The sequence below is a fragment of the Esox lucius genome, chromosome 6, assembly GCF_011004845.1.
Source record: "Esox lucius isolate fEsoLuc1 chromosome 6, fEsoLuc1.pri, whole genome shotgun sequence".
In the NCBI taxonomy this organism is placed as follows: Eukaryota; Metazoa; Chordata; class Actinopteri; order Esociformes; family Esocidae; genus Esox; species Esox lucius.
In genome coordinates this window covers 18,588,159-18,609,549 of record NC_047574.1, presented here as the reverse complement: position 1 = coordinate 18,609,549, position 21,391 = coordinate 18,588,159, and the positions used below count along the sequence as shown (strand labels likewise).

Here is a 21,391-nt window from a genome sequence, read left to right as displayed (position 1 = left end):
ACAGTTTAATTACGTGGCTCCACGGATGCAACCATCATGACAAAAAGAGTACAAGTACAGAGACAAACACAGAGTACGTCAAGATAGATTGTTCTGATTATGCATTTCAAGTTTCAAGCTTATATTCTCTTCCAACAATACAGATGGAGGAATTAGCATTTGCAGAATCTACATAGAATAAATAGTAGCCACTATGAGGTAGTCTAAAATGGAAGGTTACACAAATAGCTCCAGGAGACACAGAAAATCATAGAAAATCGGTTGCCCTGACAACCCGGTCAAAGACTGAGATATATCAATCTGGACAGTTATTATATGGGGACTTAAGTTAACTATGCTCTTCCCAATAAGGCATAGAGCTCTGTTCACCTGTAGGATGTAAGTAATAATATCCCCCTGCTGTTCAAGAGCTTCCTCCTAGAGAACAGTTTCTTATGGCGGTTTTATGGCACAGGCAGAGGCCTGTTTCTCTTACTGCTAAAAGGAGCCAAGGCCCTGCTCAGCCGACATTCCATTCATCACTGCCCCTGAACACAAGACACTCGCCTTATAAGTTGGAGACAGAGAGAGAGAAGTCTTTCAGTATATGTGTAATTGATCAAGCATACAGAATACAAAACCCTTCTAATAAGATAATTAATAAAAGTTTAAAAGTTTACAATGGACTTCGCTGGCTACAACCTTCAGTAGCTGCATTATAGTAAGTCTAAAATAGAACTGTTAACGATTATATTGCAACTATTTCTGGAGAATTTTCAAAGTACGCATCTGTGCATACTTTTTAGGGTAATATAGATCATAACCATTGCGCAGTTAAAGAGGAGGGGTTTCCACGATTCTCTCGTCAATTCACTTGATAAAATAGTCAGTTATCTTCACCTATATTGATGGTTATTGTCTGTGTCATTCACAAATGACAGAAAAATGTAGAAATGAAATAGCTTTGGCAGTGTAAAGTTCATGTTCAGCCTCACTAGCAATTGATTAACTCTTATGACTATTTCAATTAGTAAGTAGATACTAGTAGGCCTATTACCAGCTAATATAAGCCATACAGTTCATAGAGGCTATTTGTGGTGGAAGTGAACTTAATAAGAAACGTTAGTCAGTTTAACACAATGATTAATGGTGTCTAGCTAAATATTCAAACTTGACGTGATGTTAATGCGTGAAAAAATGATCTAATGTCGAGATGCAATTTTCTGACGGGGTAGTATGTCCCAATCAGTCCCAATACTGGCATATTAGCTTACTATATACAAAACTGTATGTACTTCACCATCATCTGCAAAGTGCTTACTTACTTACAGTATGCGATTTGAGATTCAAAGAATGCTTCAATTTCCTCGTAGTTCACAAAGCGTCGTGGTTAACTATTCAACTGTTATTGTATGGACGACCATCCACAGTAATTTTGCACAAAACTACACTATAGTTCCATTTATAAACATTTTGTTGCCCACATTATTTCAGCAAAAATGTAATGGCTCGGATAAACCTTGCATTTGGAGGCTTTACAAAGGTGGACTGATAACCAGCAGACCTTATATTCATGTGGGAATGTCCCTGACCTTCAATATTTTCACCCTGGTTCGGTTCCCCTCTCAGACTTTCCAATTTTTGTCTCTCAGAAATATTTATCCACTTGATACTTATCAGCTGTCACACATTAATATATCCACTCTGTAATACCATGAATCTCATTTATTTTAAAGAATAATTGTATTACGTGACCCTTTTATATTTTGTATAGTTTTCTAATAAAACTAGACATGGAGTGATAGGCATTGTTTTCATTATACAGTGGGGAGAACAAGTATTTGATACACTGCCGGATTTGCAGGTTTTCCCTCACACAAAGCATGTAGAAGTCTGTAATTTTCTATTGGGTTCAGGTCTGGAGAATGGCTTGGCCATTCCAGGACCTTGAGATGCTTCATACGGAGCCACTCCTTAGTTGCCCTGGCTGTGTGTTTCAGGTCGTTGTCATGCTGGAAGACACAGCCACGACCCATCTTCAATACTCTTACTGAGGGACAGAGGTTGTTGGCCAAGATCTCGTGATACATGGCCCCATCCATCCTCTCCTCAATACGGTGCAGTCATCCTGTCCCCTTTGCAGAAAATCATCCCCAAAGAATGATGTTTCCACCTCCATGCTTCACGGTTGGGATGGTGTTCTTGGGGTTGTACTCATCCTTCTTCTTCCTCCAATCACGGCGAGATTCATCAGACCACATGACCCTCTCCCATTCCTCCTCTGGATCATCCAGATGGTCAGTGGCAAACTTCAGACGGGCCTGGACATGCACTGGCTTGAGCAGGGGGACCTTGCGTGCATTGCAGGATTTTAATCCATGACGGCGTAGTGTGTTACTAATGGTTTTCGTAGAGACTGTGGTCCCAGCTCTCTTTAGGCCATTGACCAGGTCCCGCCGTGTAGTTCTGGGCTGATCCCTCACCTTCCTCATGATCATTCATGCCCCACGAGGTGAGATCTTGCATGGAGTCCCAGACCGAGGGAGATTGTCTGTCATCTTGAACTTCTTCCATTTTCTAATAATTGCGCCAACAGTTATTGCCTTCTCACCAAGTTGCTTGCCTTTTGTCCTGTAGCCCACCCCAGCCTTGTGCGGGTCTACAATTTTATCCCTGATGTCTTTACACAGCTCCCTGGTCTTGGCCATAGTGGAGAGGTTGGAGTCTGTTTGATTGAGTGTGTGGACAGGTGTCTTTTATACAGATAACGAGTTCAAACAGATGCAGTTAATACATACTCCCCATGCTTCTCATCTGACAGAACAGTTAAATCAAAACTAACAGGTCTATGAGAGCCGGAATTACTTATGTCATGCAATAAATATATATAAAAAAAAAATATATAAAAAATCATACAATGTGATTTTCAGGATTTTTGTTTTAGATTCCGTCTCTCACAGTTGAAGTGTACCTATGATAAAAATCACAGACCTCTGCATGCTTTGAAAGTAGGAAAACCTGCAAAATCGCCAGTGTATCAAATACTTGTTCTCTCTACTGTAGGTACTGTATAGCTAGCCATCTACAGAAATCTTTGCACAAGAGTACACTTTAGTTCTGTTAATAAACGTTCTGTTGTTCACGTTATATCAGCAGAAATGTAATGGCTGAGGTAAAAGTTGCATTCCCGCTGTTTAAATACGGTAATGGTTAAAGACACTCTGCCACATAGAAAATTGCGGATCAAAACCATCAAGGGACAACAACATTCATCCCTTCTAATTGCGGGCCGGCTGAACTAGACTTGCTTGTTTCCTTTTCTGGTTAATCCTCATGTTTTTTGCATTAGCCTTTTTGTTTTATATCATCACTCATCAGTGCCAGTAATAACTACTAGGCAACTAACGAGAGATGAGATTAATTAATAAATTAATAAAAGTGGTATCAGCTGATGAGGTGAATGATGGTTTATATCTACTACCTAGCTAGGTAGTTTGCGATGCTATCCAAACAAAATGTTTTTTTTCACTTAAAACACTAACCCCTTCTCTTTTCATTAAAAATTAACAATTATCCACACCCACAACTTTTCTACAAAAATATTTTGTTTTAGTTTTTTCTGAAAAGGTGAGGCAAAGGCTAAAATGTTATAGATATTTACTGTATACCTAGATTGACAGCACCATACAGTGACTAGATCACCTGGAAGTGATTGTACAAGGCTCAGTTATGTGCTTGTGAATAAACACCATTTGACAGAGAAGTATGGTTAAATAATGAAAAATTAGGTGACAGATGAAACTAAGCTTGATCTCCTAATACATTGCACCTCTCTTTTATTCTGTCTCTCTCTTTTTGTTTTCCTCTCTCAGTTGACAGCATTGGATGCTGATGAGGGGTTGAATGGTCTGGTGACTTATGAGATACTGGCTGGAGCACAGGGTGATTTCATCATCAATAACCGCACCGGACGAATCACCATCACACCTGGCATAGCCCTTAGCGTGGGACGTTCTTATGCTCTTACAGTAAAGGCTACGGATAGTGCACCTGAGGTCCAGAGAAGGTACAGTCAGTTCATCCATATTAATCTGAGGTTAAACTAAATAACAAGGCATGATGGGCCTTGGTCAGAGATGTGATCAAGAACACAATTCCCCTCTAACGGAGCTCCAGAGTTTCTCTGCAAAGATAGGAAAATCTGCCAAAATCTCTCCAGCACTCCATCAGTCAGGCCTGGATAATAGCGTCCCTAGATAGAAGTCTCTTCTGAGTAAAAAGTCTATGATATGCCATCTGCAGATGACCTGGCTATTATCATTCTAACTGTGAAGCGTGGTGGTGGGATTATCATGCAGTGGGGATGCTTCTCAGCAGCAGGTACTGGGAGACTGGTTTGGATTTAAGGAAGGATAAATGGAGCCAACAATACAGAGAGGTTCTTCAGGAAAACTTGTTCCAGAGGACATGACCTCAGACTGGGGCCAACAATTACGACCAGTCACACTCAGCCAAGTCCCCACTGATTTGGCTTCTGGACACATCTGAAGTGGCCCAGTCAAAGCCTGGACTTGAACCCTATTGACTATCTCTGGGGAGACCTGAGGATCATAGTTAACAGACGCTCCCCATACTCCCCATGCTCCCCATCTGACTGATGTGTAATTTCAAATCCAAAGTGCTGGAATCCTGAGATAAAAATATATCATCATTATTTTCTTAGATAAAAAAAAATGTGGGTGTCCAAAACTATTTGGTCAATTGGCTTTGTATCTTTTTGAACAGTGTGTTTCTTTGCATGTTACATGCCCAAGAATGCTGTCAATATCTAGTTTTGATTTTAGGCTTTATTGTTGGTCTTTGACATCATGTCAATGCAAGTCAAACTGACCATCAATCAGAATAAATTTATCAGAGACAGACAAAACTAGTTGCGATCAGAGACGGACAAAACTATGAGAAGTTGTGCGAAAATTAACAAACCGCTAACTTACTAAGCAGATAGAAAGCAGTGGTGAGCTCTCCAATAGCAACTGTTCCTGTAAGGTCCTTAAATATGCATACAGCATCTACAGTTTATGCTTCTTCTTAATTGACTTGCACTCCCATCTTGTTCATGCCTCTTTAAGCATGATGTCCTTGTAGGATGTCAGGTAACGTATGAAAACCAAACAGCTGATTAACCGACACTATATATCACAGCATATGGATAAAACAGTGTAAACCATGTCCTAGGGGATCTCAATTGCTCCAAACCATTCCATTCTACCATACAGTATATACCTTTTTTGTAATCTATTCTGTAATCCACAAAATGACCTCCACATCATTGCCCATAACATCTTTCCTTCCCTTCTGTCATTGCCCTCTACCCTTCCAGGAGCTCTATAACCACGGTGTACATTGAGGTCCTGCCCCCTAATAACCAAAGCCCCCCACGCTTCCCTCTACTGACCTACAATGTAGAGGTCAGCGAGGCAATGAGGATAGGAGCCATTCTGCTTAACCTACAGGTGAGCAACAACGGGTCAAACATCACACAGTCAGATTGATAGAGGTCTGTAGAGGTCATTGCAATTACTCAAGTGATAAAAAGGGAACTGTTTAGGTCATGAGTTTAGCAAACAGAAATGACTAAACTAGCAAATATGCGTTATTAGGTGTAAAATCATACTTTCTTTTAGATTTGCATTGTTTATGTTTTCAAATTAGATGTGAGGCCATGGATAAACAAAGAGATTGAATGATTTCTGTAATCTGTTCTTGTTGTTGTTCATAGGCCACAGACAGAGAGAATGACCCAATCATGTACCAGATATTGAGTGGGGATGTGCAGCAAGTCTTCAATCTCTCTAAAACGTAAGATGGATGGATGGAGTGGTGGGTGGGTAGACATGGAAGAGCAGAACTATATAAATACAGTGGGGAGACCAAGTATTTGATACACTGCCGATTGTGCAGGTTTTTCTACTTACAAAGCATGTAGAGGTCTGTAATTTTTGTCATAGGTACTCTTCAACTGTGAGTGACGGAATCTAAAACAAAAATCCAGAAAATCACATTGTATGATTTTTTTTAATAATTAATCAGCATTTTATTGCATGACATAAGTATTTGATCACCTACCAACCAGTAAGAATTCCGGCTCACACAGACCTGTTAGTTTTTCTTTAAGAAGCCCTCCTGTTCTCCACTCATTACCTGTATTAACTGCACCTGTTTGAACTCGTTACCTGTATAAAAGACACCTGTCCACACACTCAATCAAACAGACTCCAACCTCTCTAGATTTGGCCAAGACCAGAGAGCTCAGGGATAGAATTGTAGACTTGCACAAGGCTGGGATGGGCTACAGGACAATAGGCAAGCAGTTTGGTGAGAAGGCAACAACTCTCAAGGCCCGTCTGAAGTTTGCCAATGACCATATGGATGATCCAGAGGAGGAATGGGAGAAGGTCATGTGGTCTGATAAGACAAAAATAAAAATAAACACTTGCCGTGTTTGGAGGAAGAAGAAGGGTGAGTACAACCCCAAGAGCACCATCCCAACCATGAAGCATGGAGGTGGAAACATCATTCTTTGGGGATGCTTTTCTGCAAAGGGGCCTTGGTCAGAAAATAGAAAATCTTTGGAGGGAGCTGAAAGTCCGTATTGCCCAGCGACAGCCCCGAAACCTGAAGGATCTGGAGAAGGTCTGTATGGAGGAGTGGGCCAAAATCCCTGCTGCAGTGTGTGCAAACTTGTTCAAGAACTACAGGAAACATATGATCTCTGTAATTGCAAACAAATTTTTCTGAACCAAATATTAATTTCTGCTTTTGTGATGTATCAAATACTTATGTCATGCAATAAAAGGCAAATTAATTACTTAAAAATCATACAATGTGATTTTCTGGATTTTTTTTTCTGTCACTGACAGTTGAAGAGTACCTATGAAAAAAATGACAGACTTCTACAAGTTTTGTAAGTGGGAAAACCTGCAAATTCACAGTGTATCACTTTAAATAAGTTAAAACTCTCCTACATACAAAACTTGGACACCGGGCCATCATAATGACCCCCTCACTCACGCGGAACAGCCTGAAGCCACAAGACTTATCTCACTGGATGTTAGTGCTGTTAGAAATCAGCCGTTTTGTATTGTGGTTGAAATAATTATTGCGTACCCGGTCGTCAAGGGAGAGAGTAATTTAATGATTTATTGCAACACTTGATAGTTCATTGTTCATGATATTACACATTCGGGCTTCATACAAAATGTCTTACCAACTCAGTCATACCTCAGCTTTGTAGACATCCCAACCTGCAATACACATCCCAGTACTGTAAGCCCACTGTCTAATTACGGACGCACTTTGAATGAACATGACTTCCTGTGTATGGATAAACAGATGGTCTGTTGTAAACTAAACATAACATACACTTCAACAGTCCCTACATGGGGTCATTGGGAAGTGCATGTCAGGATTTTTACTTGGCTATTATATTAAACAACACAGCAGCATTTCATGTAAATTCTGCTGGCTCATTTCATTTCTTGATTTTGTAATTTCTTTATGACAAACACTCAGAACATGTTTTACAGTGTTTGCTTGCTTATAAAAATGTGGCATTCTCCTTTAATGGCTTGTAAAATTAAGAGGCATGTTACTTTTGGGCAGTAATAATATACAGAACATTCACGTTTCTCCTCAAGGATGATAAGGTTCTGTGGATATTTTCTTCGGTTTTACCAAAAGGCTTGATGGTACCAAACCAGAAAAGGAAAAAGGCAAGCCTAGTTCATCCGGCCTGTAATTAAAGGGGTAAATGTTGTTGCCCTCACTGGATTTAAACATGGGTCTCCTACATGAGTGGCTTTGTCTTTAACCACTACACCACAGTGCTATATGTTTGCCCTGTGTCGGTATAGCTTCTCGACAGTAGATCAGTTTGTCACATATTAACATCACGCCAAGTTTGAATATTTCGCTTTGAGCAATTGCTAGTGTTAGAAATCAGCCATTTCGTATAGTGGTTGAAATAATTATTGTGTACCGGTCGTCAAGGGAGAGAGTAATTCAATTATTTATTGCAGCATTTGATAGTCTATTGTTCATGATGACTCGATGCTCGGTCTTACAAACTCAAGCTCAAAGACACTTCCGGTTGTCACGCTTTGAATGAACGTGACTTCCTGTGTACAGATGAACAGATACAGGTATACATGCATACACTTAAACACTAGCGAGACTGAAGATGAACTATCAATATAGGTGTGGAAACCCCTACTCTTTTACTGCCCAAGGGGTTTTGAACTAGCCTGTATTACCCCAAAAAGCATGCATGGAATCCACCAGGAATAGTTGCAATATAGACAGTTATTTTAAGCTTACTATAACGTAGCTTCTGGAGGTTGTAGCCAGTGAAGTGTTTGTCTATCCTGACCCAAAAAGCACGCACGGATACGTACTTTGAAAATCCACCCGAAATAGTCACATTATTACCGTGAACAGTTTTATTTTAGGCTTACTAAAACACAGCTACTGAAGGTTGTAGCCAGCGAAGTTTTTGTCTATCAAATCCTAATGATGTTTTTGTCTGAACAAATCCTAATGCATAATTTGCTTTGACTGTGATGAGACTCGAACGCAGGAACTATTGATTACAGGTCCGCGTCTCTGTATTATCAATATATACATTTGTTTTGTCTGCTGGGATGCATGGCAGTCCACGTCTCTAACCATTACGTTATTTAACAAGGGGTTGTCAGTCATTCACTCACTTAGTAAGAGCAATTTGCTCTTCTTGGCCAGTTCCGCTTACGCGGTCCAGCAAAAGTTTTACCTGAGACACATTGATCAAAAGTCCAATTGCCTAGCAGATTTCTACATTTTGATTAGCTGAACACTTTGAAACGTTGTAAAACTACTAGGATGTTTTGTGGTTAACCCTGGGTGAATAGATTGGTAGCAACAGTACATATACTGAGGACAGAATGAAAACGTCCCGGATCATCTGTGTTAATCATCATCAAGGCTCTGTCTTTTGCATACTCATGGAACGTGCCTGAACTCGCACCATCATTTCAAATCGCTTCATTTAGGGCTCTCCCTGTGAGTTGGTCAAGCATCACCATGTTTTCTTTTTTGAAGTCATTACATTTTGTCATTTTGAATTTGAAGACAGTGCATTATCTGATTATGTAACATGATTACGGAAAACACAGGGCCCTAATTATTATCAATTTCTAGAAAGCATCGCTTCATGAGATAATTAGCAGTGGTACTCTTCAACATCCTCCCAAATGGCCTTGTGAGTACAGACTGTACCCTGCCTTCAGCCTTACTGAGTTTTTTTATGTCCATCTGCATGATTAAGGGAATGAGCGAAGGAAGATGTGGAAGATAGGTTTCGATGTGTGGCTGGCTGATGAGAAACCATCATCAGCCACACACTGTTGATACAGCCTGTCGGGGCAAGAGATGGGAGATGAGGTAATTTAGGGTCAGTAGAGGAGAAACACCATTAAATATTTATGTGGTGAGGGATAAAGAGAGGTATCTTGTGCGACGGTGACGCAACAAGAAGTGTTAGGACTGGAAACCACATAGTTTTCTCTAATTGATTAAAGCCTCCTTTAGTCAATTAGGACCTTTTTACCAGCTTTCCCAGTCATTGTTTACATCTTTTTTAGACTTGGTTTTTGGTCATAATCTGTCTCCATGTTAAAGCTGTACTTTCTTCGGAGGAGTGATATTTTCTGAAAACACAGTGGTTACTGCGGCGAGAGAAAACAACATAATCAAAGTTATCTGTTGCTTGTGCATTTATCTCACCCCAAGCAGATATATTGACATCTTCCAAAAACAAACACATACCGTATCTTTTGAATTGGTAATTATTGTATTATTTACTGTATTAGTATTCTACAGTACATCCCATAACCAGGTGCTAAGATCGTTGGATGAATCAAATTATAATTTGTCAGGAATGTATGACTGATGATTATGCAAGATGTGGCGTCCTACTCAGAGCTGCTCTCCTTTTTAAAGGCAATGCAGAACTCTTAAGGGGAATGACTTTGGCTGCAGAGGTTTTTACGCAGCGCAGCATGTTCAGATTCAGGCCACATACGGTGCTGGTTCGATACAACTAATATTAATAATGGGATCCTTGGTGTATAACTCCCTCTAAATGGGGCAGGCTCCTCAGAGGCATGATTGGAAGGGAAGTTCAGCTTCAGATCTGCCCTACTTATAACTGGGATTAAATAGCAAATCATTGTCAACATCAAGGTCTAGACACATCACTGGTATCATATGTAGAACATGAGCTGTAGAGTCAATGTTAAATATAAGACATACCAATGGGCTACAACATATACCAGTGATCACAGTTCGGTACTAGGAAAAAACTTCAAGGTTCAATTGATCGTGCTGAATGGTGCTTTGGAAGAGAGCAAATAGAAAGAACAGATGTCAGTAGGACACGACACTAGAAAAAGATCAGGGCAGATTCACTTAAACAGAGAACTACTTTCCTCCACTTGCCCTTGAATGTGTGTTAACAGCGTCCTATTTGACCCGGCAACAGCTTTCTCTCTCTAAGAACTTTCCTGTAGCTTCTGTCTATACGTTATCAGGGTCCTCTCAAACTGCATCGAGGCAGGGTTCGCAACTTCTAGCTGCTTTCTGTTGTTTGATAAAACAAAGATCATCATCGTGATAATGATCACCATCATGATCGTCATATTCTAATTCTGCTTCTCTGCTCTTTTTGGACCTTGTGGCCATGGTATAAATATACAATTAGCGTTACAGCTTGGCTGTTGAAGACACACACATTTTAATGCGTGCTTGGAGAAAATATGCAGTCGACCTCTTGACCAACACTCTAACTGTTGGTGGAGAGAGAAATGTGCTGGCCATAAATAAGAGATAACTTTAAAGAAATTGACAACTGTAGTGTGGAAAGGAATGTATTTCTTATTTTTTGTCTGCACTCCAATGTAAAGAAAACTATCTATATGAGGTTAAAAGAGATTTGTGTGTACATATTATTTTCAAAGCGGACTGAGACAAATTAAATCCATGTTTAGTATTTGGTTGCATATCTTTGCATGCATGCACTTGAAGTTTGCCTGATATTAAAGAGAAATTAAAATCATGATCAATTAGTCTTGAACTGGAGATTGACATGGCTAGCCAAGAACACCATTTTTGGACCTGCTTAGACCCATGGCCTTGCTGTGTGTTGAGTTGCTGTTCAATGCATTTGTCAGTACTTTAAAAGAAAAGGTGTTTCTGGACACTTCAGAATAAATGTTTCTGCTGCTCTCAATGAAGACAAGTGGGTCAGTTCCAGTGGTGGCAATGCATGCCCAAATAATAACAGGCCTTGCCCAATATTTCATAGAAAAGGTGTTATGCCTGTTTCTTATCTTCACACCATCAATCGGGCAGTGTAGACTCTGTAGTTCTGCAGGCTCTGTGCATGGTGGGCTGGTGCATGCTTTCCTCCTGGAGTGTTCCTGATCAGGTGGACAGTTTTTTATTATTCAATAAGCATCTTTCAGTTATCCACTGCTTGCTGAGCTTACCAATAGGTTCATTATTTTTAATTATATTGCACAATGTTATTTTTGGTTAGCCTGTGGTTTCTTTTGTGGTTAATGACTTCTCTAACTATCATCCCAGATGGTGTATGAAGCTTGTTGCAATTTCTTAATGGTGAAACCAATATACACAAATACCTTCATATGAGAATGTATACTTAAACCTCACAATAATTAAAATGTTGGATTATTGAGCCAAAACAAGAAAATATTGTTTACTTTCCCCATAATTACTAAAAGCACTCAAGCTTGTAATAGGCTTGTAAGTGTAAATGTAACAGTGATAGATTTAATTTGCAAAAGTACCAAATAATACCTTCTAAGGAGAGGCATCTGCTGACTCCACTGATGTCATCATTTAAAAAATGTGTCGCTGCATGTTTGTCTGATTCCGATTGAGTCTGTGTGAGGGAAAGGGAGTCGGTGTGAATACAATGTGTGGTCATGTCTCACCTACAACTGCTGTTTATATACACATTTAGATCCACTAGAGATAGAACCAACAAGGGCGGTAAAAGGCAATCCCTCTTTAAATCACTTTTCTTATTAATTATTATTTATAATGCTGCTGTGTTGTGTATTTTTCTCCCTCTACAGTATAGGCCTGCTGCTTTTGGGGAAGCCTCTGGACAGAGAAACCACTGACCAGTACCGTCTCATTGTCACTGCCTCTGATGGCAACCCAGGAGGGGTGAGAATCTTTTTTTACAGTTTGGGAACGGGATGGTTCAGTCAGAGAATTGGGTATATTGGTGGATTCTGTAAAGGTCTGACTTCTGCAAAGGTCTGAAGACATATGTTTGGATACCATTTCTAAGTACAGTATCTACATCCAGTATTAATGAAGCTTTTTTTGCAATAACTGTAGATACCAAAGACTGCATTCCATTAGCTATTGCTACTGTGGATAACAATTGCGCTTGCAGTAATTCACAACCTCTCTCCAACAGCACAATGTTATTGATAAGTTCATCCAACTCTGGGGAAATAGATAAAGGGCCAAAAATCTTTAAGTATCACATTAAGTCTGGGACACCTGTAATTCTCAGAATGGAATTTCCCATTAAACAGAACCTAGTGGCTCATATCACGTATGTGCAGACTTTTTTTTTTGTAGCAAAGAACATTGAATAGCATAGCAATTGTTTTTTGTTGCAAACATGATATATTACATTATTTGATTACATGATGCCATAGTGGTACAGTTGTGCTCATAAGTTTGCTTACCCTGGCAGAAACTGTGACATTTTGGCATTGATTTTGAAAATATGACTGACCGTGACTGTCTTTTATTTAAGGATATTGATAATATTATGCCATTTATTATGACATATGGCATAATATTATAATATTATGGCTCATTTTTCAATCATAATTCTAACAGAAATCACCCAAATGGCAAATATTAAAAGTTTACATACCCTTGAATGTTTGGCCTTGTTACAGATACACAAGGTGACACACAGTTGAAAATGGCATTTAAAGGTGAATTTCTGTGTGAAATCTGTGGCTTTTTAAATTGAAATTAGTGTTGGTGTATAAATCGTCAATGGGTTTGTTAGCTCTCACGTGGAGGCACTGAGCAGGCTAGATACTGAGCTGTGGGGAGCAGAAAATAACTGTCAAAAAACTTGCGTAACAAGGTAATGGAACTTTATAAAGATGGAAAAGGATATAAAAAGATATCCAAAGCCTTTCAAATCCAAAGCCTTTCCAAAGTCCATACTGTTCACTCACTTAAGAAGTGGAAAATCTCTTGATACCAAACCAAGGTCAGGTAGACCAAGAAAGATTTCAGCCAAAACTGCCAGAAGAATTGTTTGAGATACAAAGAAAAACCTACAAGTAACCTCAGTGTGGTTGTTTCAAGGAGCGCAATATGTTGATACTTGAACAAAAATGAGCTGCATGGTCACATTGCCAGAAAGAAGCCTTTACTGCACCAATGCCACAAAAAAGCCCAGTTTCAATATAACCGATAACTCCTTGACAATCTCACAACTTCGGGCACACTGTAATTTGGAGTGATGAGACCAAAATAGAGCTTTATGGTCACAACCATAAGCGTTATGTTTGGAGAGGGGTCAACAAGGCCTATAATGAACAGAATACCATCCCCACTGTGAAGCATGGTGGTGGCTCAATGATGTTTTGTGTGTGTGTGAGCTCTAAAGGCATGGGAAATCTTGTGAAAATGTATGGCAAGATGAATGCAGCATGTTATCAGAAAATAATGCCAGAGAATTTGCATTCTTCTGCATGAAAGCTGCGCATGGGACGCTCTTGGACTTTCCAGCATGACAATGACCCTAAGCACAAGGCCAAGTTGACCCTGCAGTGATTACAGCAGAAAAAGGGGAAGGTTCTCGAGTGGCCATCACAGTCTGCTGGCCTTAATATAATCTAGCCACTCTGGGGAGATCTCAAACGTGCAGTTAATGCAAGAGGACCAAAGACTTTGCATGACCTGGGGGCATTTTGCTATACCACCTGCATGAGTTCGGTAACTCATAGACAATTACTAAAGACTGCAAGCTGTCATTGATGCTAAAGGGGGCAATACACAGTATTAGGAAATAAGGGTATGCAGACTTTTGAACGGGTCAGTGCTATTTTTTGTTTGATGATTGTGCCATTCTGTCATGACTTACAATTGAATGTGAATCCCATAAGAAATAAAAGACGTGTTTTGCCTGCTTACTCATGTTCTTTACAAATGGTACAGATATTACCAATTCTCCAAGGTTATGCAAACTTTTGAGCACAACTGTATGTTTCTTTTCTATTATACAGTCCTATTCAGACATCCAATATTTTCCTTTTGATTTATTTCCACTGCTCCATTGTCCACGACATACAGTACCCCCAGAGTAATGGGACCCCTTGGTAAAGACTGGCAAAAAAAAGCATATGAAATATTACATTTTTGTTCTTCAGCTTAATGTTAAACTCAAAATATGGGAAAAAGCTAACCTTTAATCGAGGTAGCATTGTTCAAATAATTTATACATGTATAAATGTTTAATCATAAATATTAATTATTTTTCTCAGAAAAAGTGTGTCACCATGATTGGTGCCCCTGCATTTAGTACTCTTGACAACATAAAAGCACTTAGTCTTAGTGCTTGACGGGTGGGAGGACACATAGCAAAGGATCTTATACTATTCATCAATGCAGAATCTCTCAAAATCCTTCAGAATCATTGGTCCATGTTTGTGGACTCTTCTTCAGCCTGTCTCACAGGTTTTCACTGAGGTTTAGGTCAGGGGTGTCTATTGCAAAAAAGCTTGATTCTGTGGTATTTTTTTTTTGTGTTGATCTACTGGAATGGTTTGGATCATTAACCTTACAAGCTGACAGATTTAGTTAAAAAATCCCCTAGTACAGTACTTGACAGATTCTAAGATTGCATGTATCCTAAAAAGGTTCCCATGGCCTTATTAAGTGAAAACAGACCCACAACATTTCACATCTACTACCATACATACATTTTGCTACCTGACAATCCCTCTCTGATTTGGCTCATATCAGACTATAAAACCTGTTTCCAGTCAAAGATACAATGAAATTTACCAAACTCCAGATGTGAATGTTTTCTTATATCAACTCATCCAAATGTCTTGTGTTATTCTTTTTGGAGACTTGGTAATTCAACCAACTTCTGCAATTCCAAAATGGTTATCCATGGAGATTTATTTTACCACACAAGCCATCCCACTCAATATGTGTAGGGAAAAAATACAATTGCATCGTCTTCCAGGCAGGTTCATCAGGCAGTTGATTTTCCAGCTGAATGAACGAGTGGTGGAATTTTGTCAGGCGTTCAGATTTTAATTTTATTTTTTTCCTAATTTATTAAGGACAACAACCTATTTCCTCATTAATTTTTTCATTTGACTTTCCCCATGTTAATATAAGACTAAGTGAGTTTGGCATGTGTCTGCTTTAATCTACACCCCAATGAAATAGGAACTCATGGATGCTAATGACTCTGATTAACTTATTATTGACTCTGATTAAAAAAAGTATCAAATAATTTCTTGGGGGCCCAGTAGTCATGACACTATTTATTTATTGATTCAGATTTTTTTTATTTGTGAATTTCTCCTGGTTGTTACAGCCCCTAGCCTTGGGGATAGAAAGATTTGTGCTGGGAGAAGTACAGTATACTGTAAGTAAATAGATTTGGGAAAGCAGATGGGGCTTACAGTTGGCTCTTTGTTTATCTTGGCCATTTATAAAGGTGTGATAATATATTTGTTCACTGAATTAAAGTGTTTTAGTGCAAACACAGTGGTGTTGTACCTTGTTCCCTTTCTCAGGGATAGAGGGTTATAGACATAACCTGAATTTACAATAAACATTATACCGATTATGACCTTTCCTTACAGTAAGCAGAGTGAGGTGTTTGCATGACTAATGCCTTTCTCAGCCTACTGCCATAGTCAGTTCAGGATCTTATTATTATCATTATGCATGTGAATCTAACCAGTGAGTCTTTGGTAGAATGGGAATACACATCCCTGTTTCTAAGGAAGCTCTTATAACCATATAAACTGTCTTCATTTAATTAGAGCTAACTTCAGTTGGTTATTTTTTACCCTCATCTGCTGAGGTTTTTCATACTCTCCTCTTTAGCATACAGTGGATGGTAAGAATTGAGCATTAGCTAATGAGCTATCTCCCTGGTGTTGGTGATTGTCCCTTCTGATTGGATCACACCAACATTTTGGCTGTGTTTACAAAGACAATCCAATTGGGAAAAATATGTTATCTGATTGGTCAAAACAATTAGGGACAAAAGATGTAATTTTGTCTGCCTGTCTGCCTGTGTAAGTGCCAAGCGCCAGAATTAGCAACGTTTGGAAATGTTTATTGAAATTCTGAATATTCAGGGTACAAAATGTTAGTGAGCAACCCAATTTTAAGACTAACGAGTAACGTGTGTCTGTACGTGTATTCATGTAGCCATGTGCAGACATTATATCTATCTATCTATCTATCTATCTATCTATATATATATATATATATATGTATATATATATATATGTATATATATATTTTTTTTTTTGTGGTAAGATAAGACAGTGAAAAGGTGAGGCAATGGGCAGAGAGAAGTTAGGAGTGAGAATGACAGACAAATTAAAGGAGGAAAGAGTTGCTGTGACCTCTTGAATTAGAGGAACAATGTAGATTTTTGCGCCTAAACCCTCTCCCTCTCTAGGTCCCCATAACTTTACTTGTAAATTCTAAACGTCCCTGCAAGCATAGTTAAACCTGCAGAATTGTCACTAACAGAACACGTATACTATTCTGTTGTCGTTTTGTTGTGAGATGACCCCGGTTCAATGCTAAAGCTAGTGTGTTGGGGAGGCCAGAGGGAGTTGCTAATTTAGAAAATGGGCCGCTCATTTGACCTCTACAGCAGACATTTGCTGACAAGCTGCTTAAATAGCAGCCCCTCATGTTAAGCTATAGTCATAGGCTTGCTGTAGATGGCCTTCAAATCGCATGCCTACATAAACAAAGGGCAAGGCAGCTGTTGAGGTACTGCACTGTTACTGCTGTTAGTCAGTCAGCCTCACTGTGTTGAAGGAGGCACTACCTCTTACCTTTATAGTGTCCTGGCACACATTTACCTTTAGAAATATTTCAAATCCTTCCTGAATATATATTTAATTTGTAATTTCAAGTGTGTGTGTGTGTGTTGTTTGTGGGTATGTGTTACATAGAAGTCACTATGAGAACAGGCCTGTAACGGTCTGACCCTGTAGCCCATCGGGAGGTGCTTTCATTATGGAAAGAGAGAACTGGATGAACGGGCAGACAGAAGCACAACAAGAGGTCTAATGAGGGCGATGCTGTTGAGATGAAGATAATGGTGTTAGATAATCAGAATTGGTGTGTGTACTGTTGACTAGTGGGATAGAAATAGGGTAGACAAAGTGAGAGCATCAATAGAATGACTAATAGAGGGATAGAGGGAGTAAGAGTAAAGACTGAGAGAGAGTGTGAGAGGTTGAGAGATGTGGTGGGAGGTGCCAAAGGTTATGATCTGTGATTATAACATAACTTATGTAACTAGGGAAACCTAACAGGGAGAGGCCATGACACCTGATTTCCCTCCACTCTTTAACCTCCTCTGCAGGCAAGGACATGCACTGACAAACACACAGTATCACACAGCTCTACACCACAATGCACTGAAAAAATTTAACACAGAGGCAAGCGTATTCTATTGCTAACAAAATAACTCAAATGTTTATAGCACACGCTTACTATTGAGATCGAGTTATTGTAGAAATTAATGGAAATTGAATTCATAAATTGAAACAATCCCCTGTGAATTTCAATTACTCACAAGCTTTTGTATTTGTTTCCGGAAATCAAATCAACCCCAAAATGAATAGCATGCAGGCAGTTATGTTGCCAAGTTCGTTTAATAGCTAAACCATCACCCATGATGTACAGGGGAATAACACATTAGACCATCTAAGGAAATGGTTGTCAAAAGAAAAAGAGACCGAAGATGCTATGTCAAAGCTATTCCCTGTAGACAACAGCGATAAGAAGGTGACATTAACCAGGTTATTCCCTCCTGTCATACAGTTCTTTGTAAAGCATGAGGCAAGGACGACTTCAAATGCCGACCTCGCAATAATTATTTGTCTTACATTGTGTATTTCTTCCAACTTTTCCCCCCTAAGGAGGCCATCTTGCAGTATTGCCTTAATGCATGATGGGATTATAGATATTGTGCATATTCAGCTATCTTTCATAGTGATTTATACAAGGGCCTTGGAGGGTTATATACTGGTGTCATTACATGAAGGTTAACTGAACTATACCAGTACACTGTGACATAGTGCCGCAAATAAAGCCAAAAAGCGAATGTAATGTGATATTTTTATTATGTTGATGTACTGCACATAATATGAGATATAATATAGATGTGCTCACAGTTTTTATTTCATTTGTAATAGTTGTAGGGTTTGGACAAGATGTTAGCAACTTTTGTAGATGTTAGCATTTTTTATCTCTTATTTTATGTTTTTGACGTCAGTGTCAGTTAACTTCACTTTTTTTTTTATATTGGCACACTACCACATTACAAAATCTATTTTCCTTAATATGTATTTATAAGTCTAGTTGTCTCTGAGTTATTGTCCAAGTAAAAAAATATTTCTAACAAACTGCGGATTGAGCTTTTGTGTGGCAAATTGAAATTCCATTTTTAAAATGGTACAGTATTATTGAACAGAATGTCATTGAATTTCTGGCTTACTCATCCATGTTACTGCATGTTGTGCATATAAGCAAACACGTTCACACAGGTGTGTGCACATACAGGGATACGGCCACACAAAATACAACACAACATTTCCTCTTGTTTCCAGACCTCCACCACCACAGTGATTATAGTGGTGACTGACGTGAATGATAACGACCCGAAGTTTGACCCAACCATGACCAGGAACCTCACTGTTCAGGAGGAGAAGGCCAACGTGTTTGTGGGTCAAGTCAAGGTAAGCACATCTAATTCGCTATTCAGACACACAGTGTAGTATTTGTTTACTATTATGCTATTAGTAGTAGGTATTTAGTCAGATTCCAACTTGAGTGCAATAAAATATATATATATATATATATATATATTCATGGGCAGTGACGAATACTCTGTTGGACATTTTGAATGATTAATAGGATTGCAATAATGCCTTTATTGATTTTGCTACCAAAAAAAATAAAAATAAAAGAATAGCTCCAGTAATATTTTTTTCTTCTTTTAGATGTTTTAGTTTCTACGATCAAACAAGATAAGATGCCTTGTTATGTGAAGTGAAATTTCAGTAAACCAGTAAACTGACTGTTTACTGGTGAATGGAACAGCTTTACTTGGTACAAAGTAGCATACCCTATGCCTGACAGAATCATTTATCTATTCCAAATAAAAAAATTAACACCCTAAATTTTAAATGATAACAATGGATTGGTCAGAATCTGAAAAAGAAAGCAAATAGAAAGCATTTGTTCACCACAATGCTTAATCCACTAATGCTGTGCAATTTCAGCAAACAACTATGACATACAACTATGACATACTACAGTAGCTTTGTAGAATAAACCAAGCTAACAAATCACTGCAAAGACAAAGCAATTGCTAAAATGATTTTTACACATATATTGTCTATAAAGTATGTTTGGTATTGTATATTCTTTTTATTTATGCCACAGTTGATCTGTTAATATTTGGCCCAGTCTTTCTCATGGAAAGGCCATGATTGAAAACAGGCTCAATACTTGTGTCACACATTTTCTCTAAAACTCTAGTTCTTTGTATGCCGTGCATCGGAACCCCTCTTTCGGACATTATTGCAATTTGCAACTCATAGGTGACCTCTATTATGCATGAATAATGATTAATTGATGATTGTGCAAATGAGGTTTGTACACTTGTATAAGGGTTTCACATTCAAGGGAGTAGTTAATTGAAAACCAGGCTGAAAATACAACACTTTTAATTGTATGAATTCTAATCTCTACATCCATTCAGATTCAGAGCTAAATAGCAAGCCTACCTGTTTGTTGCTGTGGCCTTTCATTTTAGTTCTATCTTTAATTGAGCATCCTGATAAGCTGCCTAGTGCCACTTTGATAACATTGTGATTGGATGACAAAAAGCATGCCAACTCACATGGAACTTTATGGTTTTAACCAAGAAATTATTAAATGTGTGTATTTACTTTAAATAAAATGTCACTGCATTGACTTTTATGTTGTTTAATTGGTATGAGTTCCACTTTAAATCTTAGCTTAACGTTGAGACACGTTTTAATAATTCAGTTATGTACAAAAATGATGGCATTCACAGCATTTCAACAAAACGAAAATTGCAGTATTGGATTGGTACTCGATATCGTCAGATACTCGAGATCAGTGCTCAAAATCCGTATCGACAATGAAATTGTTGTATTTGTGTATCCCTAAAAAGTGTTTTTAGCAATCAAGAAAAACTGTACAATTCAAATAATATCGATTGCCCCTACAATTACTTACATTGTTTTTATGTTCCTTGCACCACAAGCTGTGGCTTGGGTTGATCTTAAAAATCAATAGAGCTATGTGATTGGTATTTTCAGTGTTTCAGAGCAGCCTACATGTCACTGTTTCTCATAACATTCTCACACAGGGTGCCCTTTCTTCAGGTGTGGCAAAAGGGTAGAGTAAAGGGTATACCCACTTTTCCATGCGCCACTAGACCGCTGGGAGGCCCTATTTCTTATACTTGGAGCCGACCCTGCTAGAACATCTTTACTGAATAGGTCTGTTTGACCCTTTCCCAATCCATCTGCTCCCAAAGTCCCACCATTGATTACATCAATGGTTGTGGCAATAACTCCAATGCCTCCGGTCATTTGGCTTATCTGTCACTGAAAGTGACATCCTTGATGCCTGGCTCAGTTTAGCTCTGTCAGGTAGCAAGGTTTTTTGTAATTACTATTTTAGATTCATTTGGCTGGGGGTTTGTCAGAGCTAAATTCAGGAAATAATATATTAACATGTCTTCATGGGAAGTCTGCAGTGCATAGTTTGTTTAGTTTCCTCCATGGGTGACAACCGACTTCCCTTGATTAGGAAGACGCTAAATGACTGTAGTACTATACAATGCTTTGATGAAAAGTGTAAGTATATTTCTTTGTTGGGATCATCCTGATACCTTGTCGTGTTGATGTCAGACCTGGTTTGGTTTAAACGATAAGAGGTACAGTAGCTCATGTTGTTACCTGTTAATTATATGTTTTTGTTTCCTATT

General features: G+C 38.7%; 1 protein-coding gene across 4 annotated transcripts in view; it reads left to right on the top strand.

Annotated features, from left to right (window-relative positions):
- LOC105010659 (protocadherin-15) overlaps nt 1-21,391 on the top strand; it is a 226,731-nt gene that overhangs the window by 113,426 nt on the left and 91,914 nt on the right. For all 4 annotated transcript variants that reach the window (XR_004575807.1, XR_004575806.1, XM_034292761.1 and 1 more), the window contains exons 15-19: nt 3,852-4,045; nt 5,360-5,492; nt 5,759-5,838; nt 12,174-12,267; nt 18,975-19,103. Coding sequence is in view for 2 of the 4 variants with exons in the window: in XM_034292761.1 (XP_034148652.1) it covers nt 3,852-4,045; nt 5,360-5,492; nt 5,759-5,838; nt 12,174-12,267; nt 18,975-19,103 (630 nt within the window). In the remaining 2 variants the exon portion in view is untranslated. The remainder of the gene's footprint in view (nt 1-3,851; nt 4,046-5,359; nt 5,493-5,758; nt 5,839-12,173; nt 12,268-18,974; nt 19,104-21,391) is intronic.